Source organism: Trichomycterus rosablanca, chromosome 8 (assembly GCF_030014385.1).
Source record: "Trichomycterus rosablanca isolate fTriRos1 chromosome 8, fTriRos1.hap1, whole genome shotgun sequence".
Lineage (NCBI taxonomy): Eukaryota > Metazoa > Chordata > Actinopteri > Siluriformes > Trichomycteridae > Trichomycterus > Trichomycterus rosablanca.
This window is the reverse complement of record NC_085995.1, coordinates 7,568,188-7,588,540: the sequence shown is the minus strand read 5'-3', so window position 1 is coordinate 7,588,540 and position 20,353 is coordinate 7,568,188. Positions and strand designations below refer to the sequence as shown.

At 37.0% G+C, this 20,353-nt stretch overlaps 1 protein-coding gene across 1 annotated transcript; it reads left to right on the top strand.

Moving 5' to 3' along the window:
* The first annotated feature begins 2,860 nt into the window (after positions 1–2,860).
* micu3b (mitochondrial calcium uptake family, member 3b) lies at positions 2,861–20,341 on the top strand. Its single transcript, XM_062999786.1, has 14 exons — positions 2,861–3,103; positions 5,754–5,898; positions 7,753–7,784; positions 7,898–7,976; positions 10,663–10,710; positions 10,834–10,916; positions 10,995–11,066; positions 12,007–12,048; positions 14,186–14,281; positions 14,999–15,090; positions 15,951–16,122; positions 18,448–18,556; positions 18,656–18,813; positions 20,210–20,341. Exons 1-14 carry the CDS (start codon positions 2,861–2,863, stop codon positions 20,276–20,278), a joined length of 1,440 nt encoding a protein of 479 aa, XP_062855856.1. The 3' UTR covers positions 20,279–20,341.
* Positions 20,342–20,353: the final 12 nt, after the last annotated feature.

Genomic DNA, 20,353 nt, shown 5'->3' with positions numbered 1-20,353 from the left:
CGAATACAGACGATCAGTGTTGCGATGCCCCAACCCTTACCAGCTCCGGTGCATCAGCTCCATTCGGACCACCAGCCTGGCACAGCACCCACAGTGAAGCAATAGGATTTAAAGAATTTCCCAGCAGGGCAAGATGCAATTGAAATATTCCAGTTTAGACGTCTTCAGACATTAAAAATCCACCGTCGGGGAAGGAAATTAAGAGACACAGCAGCTCTTATGCATGCACTTTATATTATTTATTCCGTACAGTTGCAGTGTCTCGTATTGCTTATACAGAATAAATCCACAGATTATGCAGAGTTTAATCTCAAGGCGTGTTATAACCAAATTTGGCGCACCTTAAAGGCTAAACTCCCATCAGTCCTGTTTCCAGGTCAAGGTAAAGTGTATGTATGTGTGAAGCTGTGGTAGTGTGTGTTTGTGATTGCGGGAAGTGGTTTATGCTGTGGGAGTGCAGGGCAGGTGCACAGGGACGGTAGGAGGGCTCTGGTGGGCGGCGCTGGGTTCAGACCTGCCTTATCAGACGCTCTGCTGCACACACACACACACACACACACATTATACACACGTACACTATTCACACGCACATTATACAAACACACACACACACACACACTCGGTTATGTCATTAATCTATCAGAACAGAGAGAGCGGCGGGCTGTGAGATTTTAGTCACTCATTACAGAACTCAGCATGAATGCTCAGGAGATATGATCCGAATCTTACACCACATATACACTATAAGGCCAAAAGTATGTGCACACTTGACCATGAGCTTGTAAGACACCCTATTTTAAAACAGTGCAGAAGTGCAGTTTTATTCTTATCACATAAAGCATGTAACAACATGCATGGAAGAAAATTTTTGAAAAAAAAAACATGCATGGCTTAGAGTTCAAACCCTGTATTTAATTAAACCAAAATCTTCAGTATGAACCTAATTTAAGCTCGAGACCCTAACTCTACCCACCTCATTTTAAACCCATAGACCCTAACTCTTACCCTCATTACTCCAATTTAAATCTGAGATCTAAACTAACTCTTACACACTATCCAAACAAAACTACTAAGTAGAAATAAATAAAAAAGAAAGTGTGTATCGGCCTGGCTAATCTGACAATTAGTCAGATTCCTCATTAATGCTGCAAATGCAACCTCTGCTGGTTAATTAATGCAGCTGCATGAGTGGTTGGAAAACCCTCTGTAGGACTACTCCACTACCAGGTGAAAAGAAGTGGCAACTACACTCCTGTGGCTGATAGATTGTTTAATGGATGCAACACTCTGAACGTGCACACACACACACACACACACACACACACACACCAGTAGAAAAATTAGTGCTGCCATTTTATCTACTGCATGTTTTTGGGATCTGCATACAGCCCTGATCTCAAATTTGCAGACCCCAAATTGTTCAAATATGGACCCTTTTGAACATCAGTGCCTAAAATGACACAAATGCCCACAGACACATTACCGAATCTCATGAATAGACTTTTCGGAAGAGTGAAAGGCTGTTATAGCTGCAAAGCATGGTAACTTCATATTGGTGTATATAAATTTCAGATAAAATGTCCATGAAGCTTATGATCAGGTGTGCACACACATATGGTCAAAAAGTGTATATTACCAATTAATTTAGCAGAATAAATATGGACCTGGCAACCATTTTTTTATTTTGATTTTGTGGTCCAAACAACTCCTAATTCATACACTTCTGTTAAAGGTGTCAGAGACCCCAGTTATAATACACGATTAAAGACAATAGATCACTGACTTAGACACACACACACTCACACACACACACACACACACACAACCGTTTACAAAATCTCCACAACCATTTACAGAGTTTGGTTGATTCATTTGCTTAATTTTGAACTTAACTTGATTTTAACCACACAACAATGGGTTCTCTAGGGTCTCTGGGTCTACATAGAACAAGATATCAATATCAACAGAACACAAGGGTTAAATGTTTGTATGAATTGAATCAATCCCATTAACTGTATTATTAAAGTATAAGTATACTCTGTATCAGCGGCACCGTGTCTCAGTGTAGCACTGTCACCTTACAGCAAAAAAGGTCCTGGGTTCGATCCCCAGGTGGGGCCGTCCGGGTCCTTTCTGGTTGGAGTTTGCATGTTCTCCTCATGTTTGCGTGGGTTTCCTCTGGAAGCTCTGGTTTCCTTCCATAGTCCAAAGACATACAAGTGAGGTGAATGGGAGATGCAACATTAAGCTTGTGTACTGATGAACCTTGAGTAACGAATAGCTACCGTTTCGGTCATGAATGTAACCAAAGTGTGTTTGTTTGTTAGGATTTTTAACGTCATGTTTTACACTTTGATTACATTCATGACAGGAACGGTATAGTTACAAGGATCATCACTTCTCAAGGTTATATCGAACACATTCATGTATCTCCAATTCACCTCACTTGCATGTTTTTGGACTGTGGGAGGAAACCGGAGCTCCCAGAGGAAACCCACGCAGACACGGGGAGAACATGCAAACTCCACACAGAAAGGACCCAGACCGCCCCACCTGGGGATCGAACCCAGGACCTTCTTGCTGTGAGGCGATAGCGCTACCCACTAAGCCACCGTGCCGCCCCCAAAGTGTGTAAAGCATTTAAAATGTTAAAGTCCTATAATAATAATAATAATAATAATAATCATAATAATAAGAATCATAATAATCATAATAATAATAATAATAATAATAATAATAATAATAATGTCTCGAGCTGAGTGTGAACTGTGCACGCGCTGCAGTAGTTGACATGTTAACACGCTCTCCTCTGACTGAAACATCTCGCGAGGCGTCGCTTCATCGACCACCCGCCACTGCCATGATGGCGGAGGCAGCACGCCGGTTTACCACAATAGTAAACAAATTCAGCGCTTACACCCACACTGCTGGTGTTTATTTAAACCACACGCAGTGGTACAAAAGGAAAGTGGGCATGAGACGGACTGTGGCTGCGGTTTGTGTCGCGGTGGGAGGAATAGCGGTGTATCAACACTGTCGTCAGAACCGGAGCGACATGGCGAGGAGAGTCCCCGCGTTCCCGGTCCTGTTAGCTAAAGAGCAGGTATGGGTCAGCAAATGTGGATTTAATGATCGAATTCGCGAATTCCACACTGTTTTTAAAACTCTTATAGCAAGATTACATAAACAAGCAATTATCTCAGGAAAAAAAAATCACTCCTTCTGGCTGAGGCGCTTTCCACTAGGCGGAGGTGCTGAAAAACACTAAATAAATGAACATGTCTCCACGCCCAAAGGTACAGCTGGTTATTATACACACAGAGAAGAACATTTAATCATAACATTTCAGTTTCTTGCACGATATATTGCAAAAGAATGGCCAAGTTACCAAACTAGGATTCATATGATCTAAGAATAGCTTAGCTGGGTCAAAAAATAAATCAGTTTAGGTCACTTTAAAGTGGTGACGTTATTTCCTGTGGACAGACATGATTTCCAATTAAATAACATCTTGAGAAAGTATTTGCAAAAATATTATACTAGTGTAATTGGGACAGTGGTAGCCTAATGGGTAGAGCTTTGGGCGATTGTCGGTTCAAATCCAGGCTCTGGGATGTGAACCGATTTGGGCCCTTGAGCAAGGCCCTTAACCCTGCTCCAGGGACGCCATACTATGGCTGCCTCTGCACTTTGACCCCAGCTTTCAAACCAGCTGTGATATGCGGAAAAAAGAATTTGTACTGTACAAGTATATGCATATATGACTAATAAAAGCATTCTTCTCTTTCTATTCTTCTTCTAATTTTCACAAAGCAATCACAGTCCTGCCTTCCATTACTCCAGCCCAAATGTTACATTTTTACTTAGACATGGATCACATTGCAAAAAAAAATACATCTTGGTTTCATGTTGACTTTTCTCTAGTATACCATTTTGTATATAGGTTTTGTGTGTCATGTGTCTTATGATAATTTGTCTTTATGTCAGTTTGACTCATAATAATTTGTCTGTTTGACTTATGATGATTTACAGTTTCAGCCAGCATTTAAAAAGCACATTAAAAAAACTTTAAAGGACAGTGGTAGCCTAGTGGGTAGAGTTTTGGGCTATCAACCGGAAGATTGGTGGTTCAAATCCAGGCTCTGCTATGCAGCCACTGTTGGGTCCTTGAGCAAGACCCTTAACCCTGGCTGCTCCAGGGGCGCCGTAAGATGGCTGACCCTGCGCTCTGACCCCAGTTTCCAAACAAGCTGGGATATGCGAAGAAATAATTTAATTGTACTGTACACCTGTATATGTATGTATGACAAATAAAGTATATCTTCTTCTTCTTCTAAGTTGTTTGACATAAGTAACCAATCCCTGGATAATCCTTAAAATGTATTCGAAGCATCGAATCAGGTGTTTTCCAGTGTTTACCAATTAACAAGTGAGTCTGAGGAAATGAAATTGAACAAGTGACAAGCGACCATGTTCAAATAACGAATCCATTAAGAAACTATTTCTTTAATAAACAATGTTTTTTATTTATATATATAGAATAACAAGAAAGATCAGTTATAAAAAATAAGAAAGAGAAAAGAAAAGTTTTTGCTAAACTAAACAATTCAATATAAAAACAAAAAGGTGGCACAGCAAGTACAGCATTTTGGGTGCCACACAATGCTTGGACAGTGACTGTTCAGTCAGACAGTAACTTAAGGCAGTGTTCAAATCCAGTTTCTCAGGTTAATAGCTGTTTATATTGATTTGATATACATAACACTGTTTATTTATTATTTATTTCAGTTTTCTTACTACAAATCATTCTGGCAAGTTTGTCCTGCAGTGATCTAGTGGGGACTGTTGTAAAAAAAAACTTAATCAGTTTGTTGGATCATTAAACCTTCTGGGATTGATTCAGTTTGCCTCACACTGTGTTCCTTTCTGTCTTTGCTTTCTTATCACAGAATGGGAAGGGAGAGGGCACTGGACGTAACCTAAACTTGTGGATTGAGCCGCAGGAATCTAGGACTAAGGTAACAGGACACAGTGTGTTGGCAGTAAGGCTGACATTTGATGTGGGTAATAAGTAGCAGGGACACACATTCCCAGGGTGTTTGCCTAGTGCCCAGTAGGCCTGGCTGCCTGCCACCTGGGAAAGACATCAGCCTTGTGCTTGTGGGCTGCTGATGCTTCTGGACATTCAGGTACTTAGTGATGAGAAACTACGGGTATTAGTGAGTGGAAAATGTATGCTTGTAAATGCTTAAAAATGTATCTGATCAAAAATTGATCTGATCTTTAGCTAAGTTATAACAACATACACACACATTCTTCATAACTAACATTAATAATTATGAATTCACATTTAGGACTGAAAAATAAATGTAATAATCTGAGTTCACAGTGAACAGATTCAGGCATAATATTCTGTTTATTACACAAACACTTTTAAATTTTTTGTAAAGGAGGTTCTTTAAGGGACTAAATACAACAACTTGTTATTAATTTAGAAATTGGCGTTATTACTTGGTCCACAAATGTTTTCTTGCAGCTGTAGTTATTTTCTGGTAAATTAACCAGATGTTACATAAGATTCACACAAAATTTGTAGAACATAAAATGAATTTGTTAGGTTGAACGGATATATTTACAAAATGAATCAAAATAATTCATAACCTTTTGTACATAACTGTGATTTTGCATGTGGTTTAATGCTTTCTTTCTTCAATATCATTATTTTTAATGTATCTATGTGTATTTAATTGTAGAGCTACATGCCTGCTGAAGATGAGGATATGGCTATGTCAGCACATGAGCACAGATTCCGATTATTCAGTTCACTGGAGTATGAAGGCCAGCTTTATATGACACCATTGGACTTTATCGAATCAGTCACCATGAGTGAGCCAAAAAGTAAGTCTTACTTTAAAAAACAGTCTGAGAAGCAACTGCAGTACAGCACTGAAGCTTCAAACTAATTCAAATGTATACTAAACTAAACTATTCTTTTTTAAATTTAACTTATCACCTATAGGCCATTACTGGTGTAAAATCAAAACAATCTTACACAGTTTTAACTTATAAGGCATCTTTCTGGTGTACAGGATTCCAATATAACTGTTACATGATTTCCCAACCTTAAAATATGGTTAAATTGTGTAATCTGTGCCAAAGAAAAGAAACATTTTATACAATTTCTAATATGCTACCTTAAACATAAATGTTGCAAGTCTATACACTTTATTTCAATAAGAGGTTTGTTTAATTATTTTTTTTATATTCAAGAACATTAAATACAAAACTACCAATTGTTGTTGGGTGTGTTGTGCTGTTAAATGGAATGTCACCTTTCAGCGCTGTCCCACACCCTTGTATTTCTGCCTTAGGTCAGTGTTTCTGAGTGGCACTGGACTTTTTATTGTGAAAATTATTTCATTAATTTTTAGTTAAGTGTTTATTCTAGTGAGGAGTTCTCATATAAGGCCCATGTGGGGAAAGTTACTGATATGTTAGAAGTAAACTGGGTATGCACTTGTGCATATTTCTGTTATGCGCTGGCAGTCAGTTCCTGGAATGTCAAGACAGAAATAAAACCTGAACTATATATATAAAACCTCGACTATGATGGGCATGTATTGCATCACTACTTTAGCCACTTATTTTAAATGGTTCTTGCTTAGCAAAAAGCAGTATTGGTGTTTATGGTTTTATGCCATGGCTATAAAGGCTGTTTTATGTGTGCTATAACTGTGCTGGTTTGTGACTGACCAGAGGTTCATAACAAATAAAGGAACTAAATTATGTAAACACAGTATATGGGTCATATAGTAACTTAGGATTGCTTGTTTGCTTGTGTAATTGCACTTGCATAGTATTTCAAGAGCGATTTAAAGGCAAAACTGTTCCCAATAAATGTTTGATTTGTGTGCCTATTTATTTGTGTTTACAGGTTTTTAATTACATTTAAAATAGCAAAGTGGCCACATTCAAGGCCAGATTGCTGTGAAAGTCAGTAAGCGTTTCTGTGTGCACCTGTATTTTGGTGCAGAGTTGGGATTTTGCAACTGCATGATGAAAAGCTTTAAGATTCTAGCTGCAGTGCTGAGAGAGGAGAAAAGCATTTGCTCAGCCATGTGTTTTATGACCCCTCTGCCTTATCACAGTTGCAGGGTCTAGTACCTTCTTTAGAACTTGTACCATAAGATCAACATGCTGCTGACCTCAGTAACTAGATTTCTGAATTATGTTTTAAGAGGCTTTCTTAATTTTGCTGACAAGACCCAGTATAATACTTTATATACTTTATTAGGCTCATGTATCTTGTATGAACATTTAACTTTTTAATGAGGAACACTTGCCACAAAGATGCTATTTCTGACCTCAGCCCATGTTGCTCTATGTACCACCCTTACCCCAATCTTTATTATTAATAAAGTTAGATTCCCATAAAACCATATATTGACTAGATAGCGGCACTACATTGACACTGTGTTTTACTTGTATAGCAGATAGCAGTGTAGCAGATACAGCAGTGTTGTTGGGATTTTAAACACCTCAGTGTCAATTTGGGAGGAAAATAATGGTGCAACCAAAACTTACTTCCAGGAATAAAAAGAAAACACAAATTACAGTACAGTCTTCATGTAATCCTAGTGTATTAAATCAGTTATCGTTTACACTGGGTGTATAAAACTCTGATGTCATGTTTGTATTGAGGTACTCTACATGTCACAGTAGTCTAAAACTGTGTTGTTTCTTTTTAAATAGAGAAGAAGTTTTGGAGAGCTCTGAAGAAACAGGTATGATACAGTGTTGTTACTGATGGTGTTAATTCTCCAATTTTGCGTGAATGAGTGTGTCCATTTTAACAGCCAATCTGGGTGATTTAAAGAACGTTCACTTCTTTTCAAAGGATTTAGATAAGATCCTGGCAGACACTCCTCCTGTTTGGAAAGGATCATCTCGGCTTTTCAGAAACTTGAATGACAGAGGTGAGACTGCATAAAAGGTTTTTGCCGTTGCTTGTATTTCTAGCCCTCGGGATATTTACGTTCACAGTTAGTCGTTTGGAAGATGTTCTAATTCACAGTGACTTATATAAATATGCAATCAGAATGAATAAAAGTACACAGAGGATCTGACGGCGTTTATACCTGAGTGAACAGATAGGTTGGTGTTTAAACATTCTGTGGGCTGCTTTCCCAGACATGGATTAAGCCTTATTTTGGACTAAATTAAATATCAGTGATGATTCATTGAGAGTCCTTTTAATGTATTATAATTATTTTCTTGGCCTGCAAACCCAGCCCTGTACATTTTTTTGTACCAAAATACAAGATGGCATATCACAGTTTAGAAATAAAGTTGTATTTATCTGTATAGGCAGACATAACATCTGGGTGGGTCAGAAATAAAAACAATCATCAGCATCTACTGGACATGTTCTCTGGCTGTGTTTGCATAATGTAAACACCACATAATTGAAAAAACTATCATAATTTCTTTCAAAATGAAAAATATATTTGCAGTTTTAGTGTTCTACATGTCTTATTATAAACTCTGCTAATAACACTAAGAATTTACATTATACAAACTAGCAGTGGCTGCAGCAGATAAACTGGCAAATTGGTACCATGTCTTTTTATACCAGAAGCTTGGTTTTTAATTTACCCTTCAAATGTTGAAGGTGCACTTAAGTTTAAAAAAGGAGACAGGATTGATGTATGAACAAAGCCTTGCGTCAGAAAACAAGAAGACGATGTCGAGACTTGTCTGTGTGACAGCCCCCCATCACTGAAGGACAGTATGAATTCTAAGAATGGCATTGGATTACACCGCACACATTGACACCCTGTGTGAATCAGTTCTGTGAATGTTTGTATTGCTGACAGCATCTGCTCCAGCATATGGGCTCGGTTTCGTTCTGCAAGACTGAAGCTGACTCTTGTCTGAAGGTCTCAAAACCATTTGACTTCTCAGACTGAACAGGCCCAAACCTATGTTGTTTATTCCTACTATGAATCTTCATCTGTCTTATTATGGCTGGCTTGAACAGTTTTAAAAATACGGTGAGGTTAGGGAGACATGGCTGGACGTATGCCTTCTAAAAGACCTGACCCTTAAACGTGTACAAATCCACTTTTTTAACCTTTGTGCTGAGCGTACCAATATCCTTTTCCCACAACACTCAAAGCAGTCACCCTGAACTATCTGTGCCTGTGTCACTATCTCTGCCTGCAAACAAAAGCCGGGGAATGCTTTCAGCGCCTGCAACAATTTTCCTTAAGTCTCTCCCTGACTGGATCCTGACAGTTGCTCTTCCTTTTTTTCGCTTTCTGCACAATAAAAGGACTAACAAGCCTGAAAGAAGAACACACCCCACATCAAGCATCCACAATCAGCGACAGATCACTCAAGAATGTTTTACACCTAGGAAAACAAACAGAGGTTGGCTCAGGAGCTAGGGCTGCTTTTGTTTGGGTTTGTGTTCAGCCTGATTACTTGAGTTTTTGTGTCTCTATTTGTATGGAAAGAACACAAATAAGAGTAAAGAAGTGAATCCCTTTAGATGCTATCATCAGCAAAGCCGTTTTAAATGACATATGATAGTTTGCTTTTAAGGGATTGTTTTAGGATCAATGAGCCTGAGAAGGGCTGACTAATACAGAGAGGGAAATCACATAGGTATTTCTTTCTTTTTTTGTGATAAATATTACAATCTTTAAAAAGGAATAAAAAACCTATCCAGGCACATTATTTATTCTCTTTTTGAAATAATAAATCCCTGCTTAAAATAGTGGTATATAAATAAATACAGTTTAATTAATGATACATTATTAGAAATGCTATAGTTATAATAATAATAAAATGTTTTTTTATTCTACAAGCTACAGTTGTAGGCAAAAGAAGTTTCCTTTCTCATATTTAGATCATTTAAAAAAGAACATAACAAACAAACAATACAAAATAAAGTAAAATAGTTCATAAAAAAACTCTTGTGATTTTTAACTTTTCTTTTTTTACTATTTTGTAGCAACTATTTTAACAATGTAGCAGATAAAAAAGAAAAAGAAGTTTTTTAATCTTTTAAAACAAAATCATTTATAATGTTTCCCTAAAAATGAGTGTTGAATATGCATAGCATACAGAGTCAATGCTGGTGCAGTAAAGTAACTTCCCTCTTTCTAATTGCCTCCGATATTGCCTAGTTGTCACATTAAATCATTTTGTGTAAGGCTGTTTAGGTGGCGCAGCAGTAAAACACGCGCTAGCACATCGGAATCTCAGCTCTGCCATCTGGCTGGGCTAAGTGGCCACATGAACAACGATTGGCCTGTTGTTCATATAGGGGTGGGGTGGTAGTAAGCCAGATAGGGTCTCCTCGTAACTGATGCAACTACAACCTCTGCTGGCTGATTGATGGCACCTGCACTGGGTCGAGGAAGGAGTGCGTTGATCAGGGTACACAGGGCTGATCCGCATTAGCACTCACCTAGTGCAGGTGAAAAAATGCATACGTTGTTCTTTAAATGTGTTCATTCAAGTCACATTATGTTATATTTAATAATCTGCAATCATTCAGTGTGACAAATACACATACAGTCATAAAAGGAACAAAATCACAGCACTACACTGTTCACACTATAAACTCATGCTTCTCCTATGTGTGTCTTTCAGGCATCATCTCATATACAGAGTATCTGTTTCTTCTTTGCATTTTGACGAGTAAGTAAATACTTTAGCTGCATTATATTTTGGGCCTTTATAATATTAACAGCATTGATTTTTAAGCGTGTTTAATGTTCAAACAAGTCCATCCAGCCTTATTTGTTTTCCATCACTTTTTAGAGCCTCATGCGGGATTTAGAATAGCTTTCAACATGTTTGACGCAGACGGCAATGCAATGGTAGACAAAAGAGAGTTTATGGTGGTATGTGTTCCCTTTGGTTTACTTACATCACGAACGTGTCTGTAAGCAGATGTCAAAGTAATTGCTTTTCTTATTTAGCTGGAGGAAATATTTCGTAAGAAGAACGACAAAAAGGAAAGAGGTGGAGAGTCTGACAGCTCGTCTCAACTGGTAAGAGAAGTTTATGCCTTCAGTCATATAATTCATTACTGTTCAGGTCTTCACAATTTCATCTTTATTCATGTAATTATCTTATTCATGTAGGGAAACGTTGTCGGTTGTCTCATTTTATATAATGAAATAATTTATAGTGATACCCCATGTTTATCTGCACTAAGTGGATTTTTAATATCTTTATTTATTAGTATAATTTGATAATTATATGAACAAAAATCAAGTTTATTACTCATCAAACTCAAAGCAAAAAAGCATTTTGTTAAAATGATACTGTTTTAACAGAAACTGAAACATGATGTAATTATAGAGCAAGAAAAATCTCTATTATGGCTGTAACATCACCATTAGTGTAATAACCTTCTGTCTCATTTGTAACAACCATCCACATTATGACTATAACAACCAGCTCCATTATAACTGTAACGACTATCTTTATCTTGAGTTAAATATCTATATTATTAGAATAAAATTCTTACTGTAAGAGTAACAACCATTCCAATCAAGAGTGTAACAACCATCTACATTATAAGTGTAACATTTATCTCCATCATGAGTGCAACAACCAGCTTATCCTCAGTGAAAGATCCATTACCAGTATAAATGTAACAACCATCTCTACATGAATGTATGGACTGAACTGAATGTATCTCTTGCAAGCATTCCATGTTTATAACCTCTGATAGCCACATCATGCCAATAAAAAGCATGAAAACCCACAGCTGTTACTGTTACTGAACGGTTTGTCATTATCTAACAGTTTAAATATCTGATGTGATTCAGCATGCTCCTCCAAAACATTTGCACTGTGATGAGCAAATATGACTCAACAAGCTACTATAACAAGCCTTTTTTGTTTGTTTGGATGGCCTTAAAACTGGAAATTAGTTTTTGTTTTTCAGTATTTTGCTTGTATTCTTCATGCATCACTATCCAGAATGTGGAACTGTATGGATTTCAAGGTTCTGCCAGCCACCCTGTATGTATCTGAATGTACTTTTTGATTATTAAAAGCATGCATGGTTTTGATGTGGTCCATTATTAAATGTTAAATGTGATAATACTTTAAAGTGATGTTTGTACAGTGAACAATGGTTGTGACAGACAGGTAAAAACCCCAGTTGGGACATTTTGTCAAATGCATAAAAAATTTGTGATTTATTAATTCTCTTGAATGTATTTAACTGAGAGATGAGCTTTATTGTATTTTGCAAATATAAACACATTTAGAATTTCATGCCTGCAACACATGGCAAAATATGAGTCAAAGGTTAACAGAATGTTTAAGTTACATCATTTAAAACATTCATTAATAATCAGGTAAATTGGTAACAAACATAAGTTCATAAGGTTAACAAATTATAATTTAGCTGGTCAGTCAAAACATTGAGATTTTTTTCTTTCTACGTTTCTCAGTTAAGTAAAGATTCAAGAGAATCAGTGAATTACAGATTCTTTTTATTGTGTTTTGTCCCAACTTTTTTGGAAACTGGGTTTGTAAATCAAACTTTTCTATCTGGACCAGCCTCTGCTTCTCTGTCAGGCTCAGAAGAATAGCCTTTTACCATGCAGTTTGTAATGTGTAGATAAAGTCAAATGAAGTGACCCTCATAGCTGCTCAGCCCCAGAAAGGCAGGACAATGTAGCCCTAATGGATCTTGCTCGAATGCAAAGTGAAACATGTCTCCATTGTCTGTGATTGTGCAGAGAAGAGATCAGATGATTTATGTTACTTGTCTACTGTCAGGTGGCGTTCGCTGAGGCATGGTCGCCCAGATCTCACTTAAAAGGCTCTCATCCAAAGACACACAATCCCACCAGGACCCCCATGTTTTATTTTTACAGTTACTTGAAAAGTGGTATTCGAGCTCAGATTACCTATTCTGTAACGGCCTGACTGTGAAGAGCCGTGTGCCAGTCATGGCTGAAGTATGAGCCTGTCCCAGTGAAAAATCCAAAAGCTGGGGGATTTTCCAAGTAGTGCTTGAAGATTTTTGTTCACATGTGCTTTATTTGTGTCTCCTTCAATTCATATCATGAATTGGCCTTAATTGCAATCCATCAATCCTGCACTTAATTACAAATCAAAGCAAAGCAGATTGTATTTGCACGGTATGGCTATTGTGAAATGGATTATTGCAATTTAGAGTTTTTATTATTGAGTCAGAAATTGTATAAATCATAAATCCAAAGCTAGAGACAATAAATCAGCAAAGTCAGCAAAACTATGATATATAATATTTGCTATTCTTTTAAGAATACTAGACACACTTCTGCACTTGAGCTATTAAATGAATATGACTTAAGGTTATAAAATCACATGCACCAAACACACAAAAAATTAATCTAATTAATTCAGGAAAAATTGATCTAATTAAAGTCTAATACATTCAAGCCTTTGAGGGTTATAAGACGTGTATATTCAGGAAAAAATCTCTGTGGCTGCCCCAGGCTCGGTAAACATGGATACAAAAAACAAACTGGGAAAGCAGGTAATCTTAAGCCAATTAGCACAAAAACAACCTACTTGTTTGAATGCATTTAGCCACAAAGACATCACTAAGCTCAGCCACTGATGTTAGACAATAATGCCTGGCTCACAGTTGGGGTTCTGATTTATCTCGAAAGTATTGAATGGGGCTGTGGAGACCAGTTCTGTTGCACCTGGGCGGCCCTAGAATAGCAAAAGATCACATACCAACTTGCACAAAGCAAATCTATAAATCTCGTCATGTTTTGATGAGGTTGGTGTGAGGAAACTCAAGTTGCCCATTTAAAAACTTTACTTATGAATGAATTGAAAAATCAATCGTGAGCCAGGTTTTCTTGTCTAATATTAGTGCCTGACCTCACAAATGGGCACAAATTCCTACAGAGACACTCCAGAATGTTGTACCAAGCCTTCCACTAACAAACTATTACAGCTGCAATGGGGGTGTGGTAGTATTATTCATGTTATTGAAATAGGACGGTCAGGTGTCCACACTTTTTTGACCTTATACTATGTCTACTGTTTCCATAACTATCTCATCTGTAATATTGCTGTACTGTCATATATGTTTTATGTATAAATGACTATTTTTCAAACCACTAACCACTGTACGTCTGATGAACAGGTGCTTAAAAAAGACCAGCCACAGTTTGAATCCAGAAGCCTCTGGGATGTACTGAAGCAGGGTGCAAGATTTATTCTCTTTTCAGATCTGACTGAGGTACAAACATCCTCTGTCTCATCACTTAGTGTAAATAGTGTACATGTTTTGTGTCCTGTGAAATGAACATTTGTCCTTTTCGTTTGTCATTAAAAAAACCCCAGTACAGTTACCACCCAATACCTGTTTCAGAATAGAACAGAATTATAACATAGTTTCAGTGTATAAATCCAATCTTTTGAGGTACTTTGTGTTGAGATCCATGGCTTGTAGTCTAGATGATAGACATGCCTGCCACTGTGTATTTGTTTTTGTTTTTAGAATATTTTGCAGTGATGAGACTTAGGATAAGGTACAGTGAGCGCATGTTCCCAAAGGAAAAGCCTTGTCATGATGACCAACAAGTCCAGCCTGAAAGGAAAGGACACGAATATAACAAATATACAGTTTTATTTATTTTTAACTGCATGAGTGAATGGATTGCTGTCTTGCATGAGTTAACTCATCTTTCTGTCCTTGCTTAACAAACTAATGAACTTTAAGTCATATGCTTTTAACCAATCAAATGCTTAAGTCATGAAATGCGAGAAGTAATTCAGATAACTCTGAAAGGCAAGGCAAAAGCGAAGATGTGAAGCACTGAGATTGTACTTATATAAGAATACAAATAAGTTTGCCAAATGAAATGGCATCATTGCATGACACCTTTTGACGTTGCAGTTGGTTTTTAATGCTCTTAAAGATTCATTTTAGCTTTATTTTACTTCTTATTTGCAGAATGAAGAAGAAAACGTTACTGACACAACCTTACTGGTTAACTTTTTTGGAAAGAAAGGAAAAACTGAACTGAACTTTGAAGACTTTTACAGGTAAATATTAAGTGAAGATTTAGCTTTAGTGTGAAGAGGGTCAGTTACACCAGATGATGTTTTTCCTGCCTCTATAATAGTATGAGAATAGATATTGCTGAAGTAAAAATGACTAGGGGGGTCTATATGTCATGAGGAACGTAAACAATACAGCAATGAGGTTATGAACAGTGGTAGCCTAATGTGTAGAGCTTTGGGCTATTAATCAGAAGGTTGTGGGTTCTAGCTCTGGCTCCGACCATGCACACGCTGTTGGGCCTTTAAGCAAGGCCCTAAACCCTGTCTGCTTCCAAACAAGCCAGGATATTTATTTATTAAAATCACTGTGCTGTACACATATATATAAATATATATCCTAGGCTTTTAGGCATAAACCCGCTTTTCAGGCCACAGCATTTGGGTTTAAGTCAGGGTTTAAGTCGGTTTTTTAGTTACATTTTGGATCAAAGCACTTCTGTATTCCAGCTCACAGACAGATGATCGTACATTCATCCCAGAAATGTTCTGCTAGAGTAGGACTTAGCTTTCTCTTGAATCTCATCCTTTTTCTTGACCTCACCCAGATTATATGATGCAACAAATCAGTCCTAGATGTTTCAATTTTGGTATCAACCATTTTTTTAGAAGGTGTTGTTCCACAGACACTCTTTAAACTGGTGTGGAAAGCCTTCCCAGAAAGGTGAAGGTCATCATAGTAACAAAGGTGATATTGTTGCTGGATGATTCCATAACAGTGCCTATGGTTATTAAATTGGATGTACATATAGAGTATCTTGTTGGATGTTGCTTTAAGGGCCCCACTTGGTTGTGGCATGTCCACTCAGCATTGTGTCTGTGTGTGCGTCTTATTCTGTGTGCAGATTCATGGACAACCTGCAGACAGAAGTGCTTGAGATTGAGTTCCTTTCCTATTCTAAAGGCATGACCACCATCAGTGAGGAGGACTTTGCACGCATTCTGCTACGCTACACCACTGTGGACAATATCAGCAGTTACCTGGAAAACGTGCGTCAGAGCATACCAGATGAAAAGGTAAAGGTTACTGGTCTTCTCCCCCCATTTACCGACATAACAAAGCTCACCAAAGTTCACTGACCTTTAGTCAGACACAATTTAAATATGTTCCACTACTAAAACACAGACTGATGTTTGATATTTAGTAGTATTTTTAGTTAATGAATTTTATTTAATTTGAATTAACTGCTTTATCTGGTGAAAGCAGCAGCAGCTCATGTTCCACAGGGAAACAAAAGTAGGAATACCCTGAACAGGGTGCCAGAGCATACATTTAGAGCATACAGTTCACCCATGAGAACCTCCTTACAAGGTGCCTCGCCAAATGTGAGATTTAAACTGAGGCCTCCAGAAGCTTGATGCTGTAGGCCACCATATCAACCTAATCTAACATTATTTTAAAGTTGTTATTGTGCAGTTCTGGTCCATTTTTAACACAGGTGAATACATTGCAGACCTACCTTCTTTATTTTAATTGATTTACTTACTTATACCCACTACTCTATTTTGTTTTAGCAACCTGGGCATTATTTAGCCCAGTTTAATTTGGTTAGTGGTTTTCCCTTTAGAGCTCTTACTCTGACATCTTTTTAATTTGCTCTGTTGCTTTGTACAAGTGAGCTTAAACTGCACAGCACAAATCAATGCAGATATTCAGCTGAGACCTGATCATGCGGTGGAGAGTCCATTACAAAGCAGAATCCTGTTAAGGTTTTAGATCTATGCAAACCCACCTGTGCATGAAGAGGTTTTGTGTGCCTCCACCTTCTAAGGTGGCTGTTGCTAGATGTCCATTGAGGATTAAGTGCAACTTATCAACACTTTAAGAGATCATTTATGCGGTTCATCTTGTAACAACAGCAAAGCGTCACATGTTACTCATTAGTTCATTTGTAAAACGGACCTAAGAAGGGTGTTGCAGAAAGAAAAGAGGTCTAGTGCCTGAGAAATGGATGACTGGAATTCAATAGACTTTTGGAATTCTAATCTGCTTGTCTTAAGATGTTTTGGATAGGTTCTCTTTGTTTTTGTTTATGTGAGAATCAGGTTAATCTTCCTTAAAAAAATCAAAACAGCTTGAACCCCTCTTTAAATTTCCAATTTCGTGGTGTTGACAGTTGATGTCGTAGGTATGGAACGGGACTCGGGCAGGTATACTTTGACTGTTTGACTAAGTTATTTCCTGCCTTTGGATCTGTTATCTTTCTGACAGCTTCAAGGTCCCTTAGACACTTAAGGTTTCCCGCTAAGTGAGAGAATTAAGTCTGCTCAGATAATGTGCTGCTCACAGCTCTGCATTTGTTATCAGAAACATTATTCACAGGATTGGGACATCTTTTGAAGAGCCATTATTTTTATGACTATTCTCCCATAGATGGCAGCTTTGATTTTACATAGTGTCTGGTTTGCATGCGATGTTTTATGTCTTTTCAAAAATGGCTCAGATTAGCGTATTCCTAAAAGTGCTTGTTTTTAAAATCCCCATCAAAGCCATGATTTTTAATGGTTAACTTCTCTTGGGTTGCTGATTCTGATAATAATGTTGAGTCATATTAATCATTACAACAGAGACTTAACTAAAAACTAAAAAAGCTATTTGGGGGATCTGGTGACTTCAAAAGTTTTGTTTATAGACTTATAGTTTGTGGGCCTGTCATGTTTTTAACATAAAATCAGATATTTTATAATATAATGTATTTTAACTATATAAAATGGGACCCAGTGATAACAAATACCTCTAAACAATGTGATTTAGTTAAGTAACAAATCAAATATTGCCTAAATAAAATCTAGATTATTACAGTATATTTAGACACTTTGTGACACTTTTGTGTGACAAGAAGTCAGCTGAATGAACTTCATCATTAAGGTTACTTTAATCTCTGGTGGTGAGACATTCTGCCTGTTAAATGTTTTATTTTCTATTTAACACACAGATTAAATGCTCATAGCTGAAAAAGCTGTAAAACCTCATATACTATGCCATTTTAACTGGGTCGAGGTCTGAAACCCAAATCATCTATTCCAAAATCCCAAACAGAATATCAGTGTGTGATTCTTGTTGCAGCGGCGGACTGTGTTAAGTGACGATGGTTTTCCAAAAATACCCTCGAATCCATAAGCCAATATTTATCACAGTATCATATTTGCAACGTTGTGTTAAGAAACTTTCTTTTTTAACTCATTGAAAATGTTTTTATGAAGTTTGGCACAAAGTGATGAGACACAACCTATCTTTGCTTACAAAGACTGAGCATTTGGTGGATTCTTCTTTTATATCCATATCATGATACCATTACATGATACCAAACATATGCTGCTATTTGTTATTTTTTTCTACAGGGAATCACATTTGAGGAATTTAGGTCCTTCTTTCAGTTTCTTAATAACTTAGAGGACTTCACCATTGCCATGCAGATGTACAACTTTGCAAGTAGGCCAATTGGACAAGGTAAAAGATTCAGCACATCAACATTCTTTCATTCTCTTTACACTTCGCTAAAAAAATATATTTGATGGAAGAATATATTGTGTTTTTATTTATAAACAGATGAGTTTACACGGGCCGTCTACGTCGCTACTGGCTTAAAACTCTCTCGCCACCTTGTAAACATTGTCTTCAAAATTTTTGATGTGGATCATGATGACCAACTGAGCTACAAGGAGTTTGTCGGTATCATGAAAGGCAGACTGCATCGTGGCTCCTGGGTAAGTGAGACAGGAGGGTGGCTGGGGTTGACTAAACATAGTTTATCTTTCTTTTACAGCAGCGCAGGTGACAGCAGGGTTATAAACTCCCAATCAATTTGGGAAAAATGTCAAGTTGAAAAATATTCCAGAACAGCAGCCTGATGTGATACAGACTGGGAGGGTAGAGTTTTCCCTAGGTACCAAATGCCAGTCAATAAAGGAGTTACTCCGTTTTCTACAGTGTTAAGGAAGAGTTATTTTACTGTCAAGTTTAGGACACAACATACTAAAAAAACAAACGTTATTTTTGCAAATGCACATTTATTTTTTCACTGATTTGTTACAATACATTACAATTATGCAATGGATTCTTCTCTGTTGATGCTAACTTATTTTAACTACAAAAATGAACAAAACATAGAATTTGTTTGCCCTGTCTTTTACATTTAGCTGTATATATGGGAACAAGTTATGCTACTGCAGTCTTTGATTTAATCCACGTTTAATTGAGATGTTATTAGCTTATTTTGTATTGTGTGCTTTTGTGTAGATTCAGGTTTTCTCGTTGCAGTAATTCAGTACTTGAATACAATGCTTAAAGAATTTCTGCCATCTAGTGGTCCTGGCTAAAATATTTTGGCTTTGGGATGTGTGGACCTCGTGTAAAAAAGGCCAGTGTGGCTGAAGGCTTTTATTTGAACCAAGCAGGATAGAAAGCCTATTATTATGCTATAAACAATTAATTGGCAGCAGAACTGTTGCTTACATTGTAGCCAAATTACTGATCTCAGTAAAAGCCAGTAAAAGCATAATTTATTTATTCATTTATTCATCCTCGATAATTGATTTAACCCAACCAGGATTAAGGGAAGTCAGATACTACACCTCATTCACACCTAAAGACAATTTAAAGCTGTTAACTCAAGTTTTTGAGATAGGGAAAGAACCCATAGAGAGAAAATGCCAGACTCACAGACAGTGATTAAAGGCAAAGTCTAAACCCAGTTTTTCCTAAATTCTGGTGCTGTGCAGTACCACCATACTGCCTAAAAATCAATCATCCAAATAAGGATCGTTAGAAAGCGTGTCCAGTTAAATAAAACTACAGATTAGATTTTAGAACAAACATAAGTTAGATAAATAAAAAGGTATGAAGATCAAATTTATGTACTGTAACTTTTTAAAGAAACATAAAATCAAAATTATTTGTTTTCTTCTGTAGGGACTATATAATCAATCTAACAATTAATCACCCAAATATGTAGTTTCAGTGCTGTCAAATTTTAGTTCTCTGGTTGTATTAACATTTGACTACCCTCTTCTGTACATACTTTTTATTATTTAAATATTACACATTACATTAATTACAAAATGACTATTAATTATAAAATGATTTTTCTGTTTTTGCTTGCAGGGATATCCTGGTGAGGAACGGTTTATTTCTTTTAAGGCCTGTATGAAAAAGGAGCTGACTGGAAAATAGAAAGAGAAAGACAGATTGTACGATCTTAAGTGTTAGTGAAATTATATTATTATTTAGCATCATGCATTGTAGCTG

Coding starts and splice junctions, on each gene's coding strand:
- micu3b (XM_062999786.1), top strand. CDS start 2,861: ATGATGGCGGAGGCAGCACGCCGGTTTACCACAATAGTAAACAAATTC. Junction 11,067..12,006: donor CTGACAGCTCGTCTCAACTG/GTAAGAGAAGTT, acceptor ATCACTATCCAG/AATGTGGAACTGTATGGATT. Junction 14,282..14,998: donor TCTTTTCAGATCTGACTGAG/GTACAAACATCC, acceptor TCTTATTTGCAG/AATGAAGAAGAAAACGTTAC.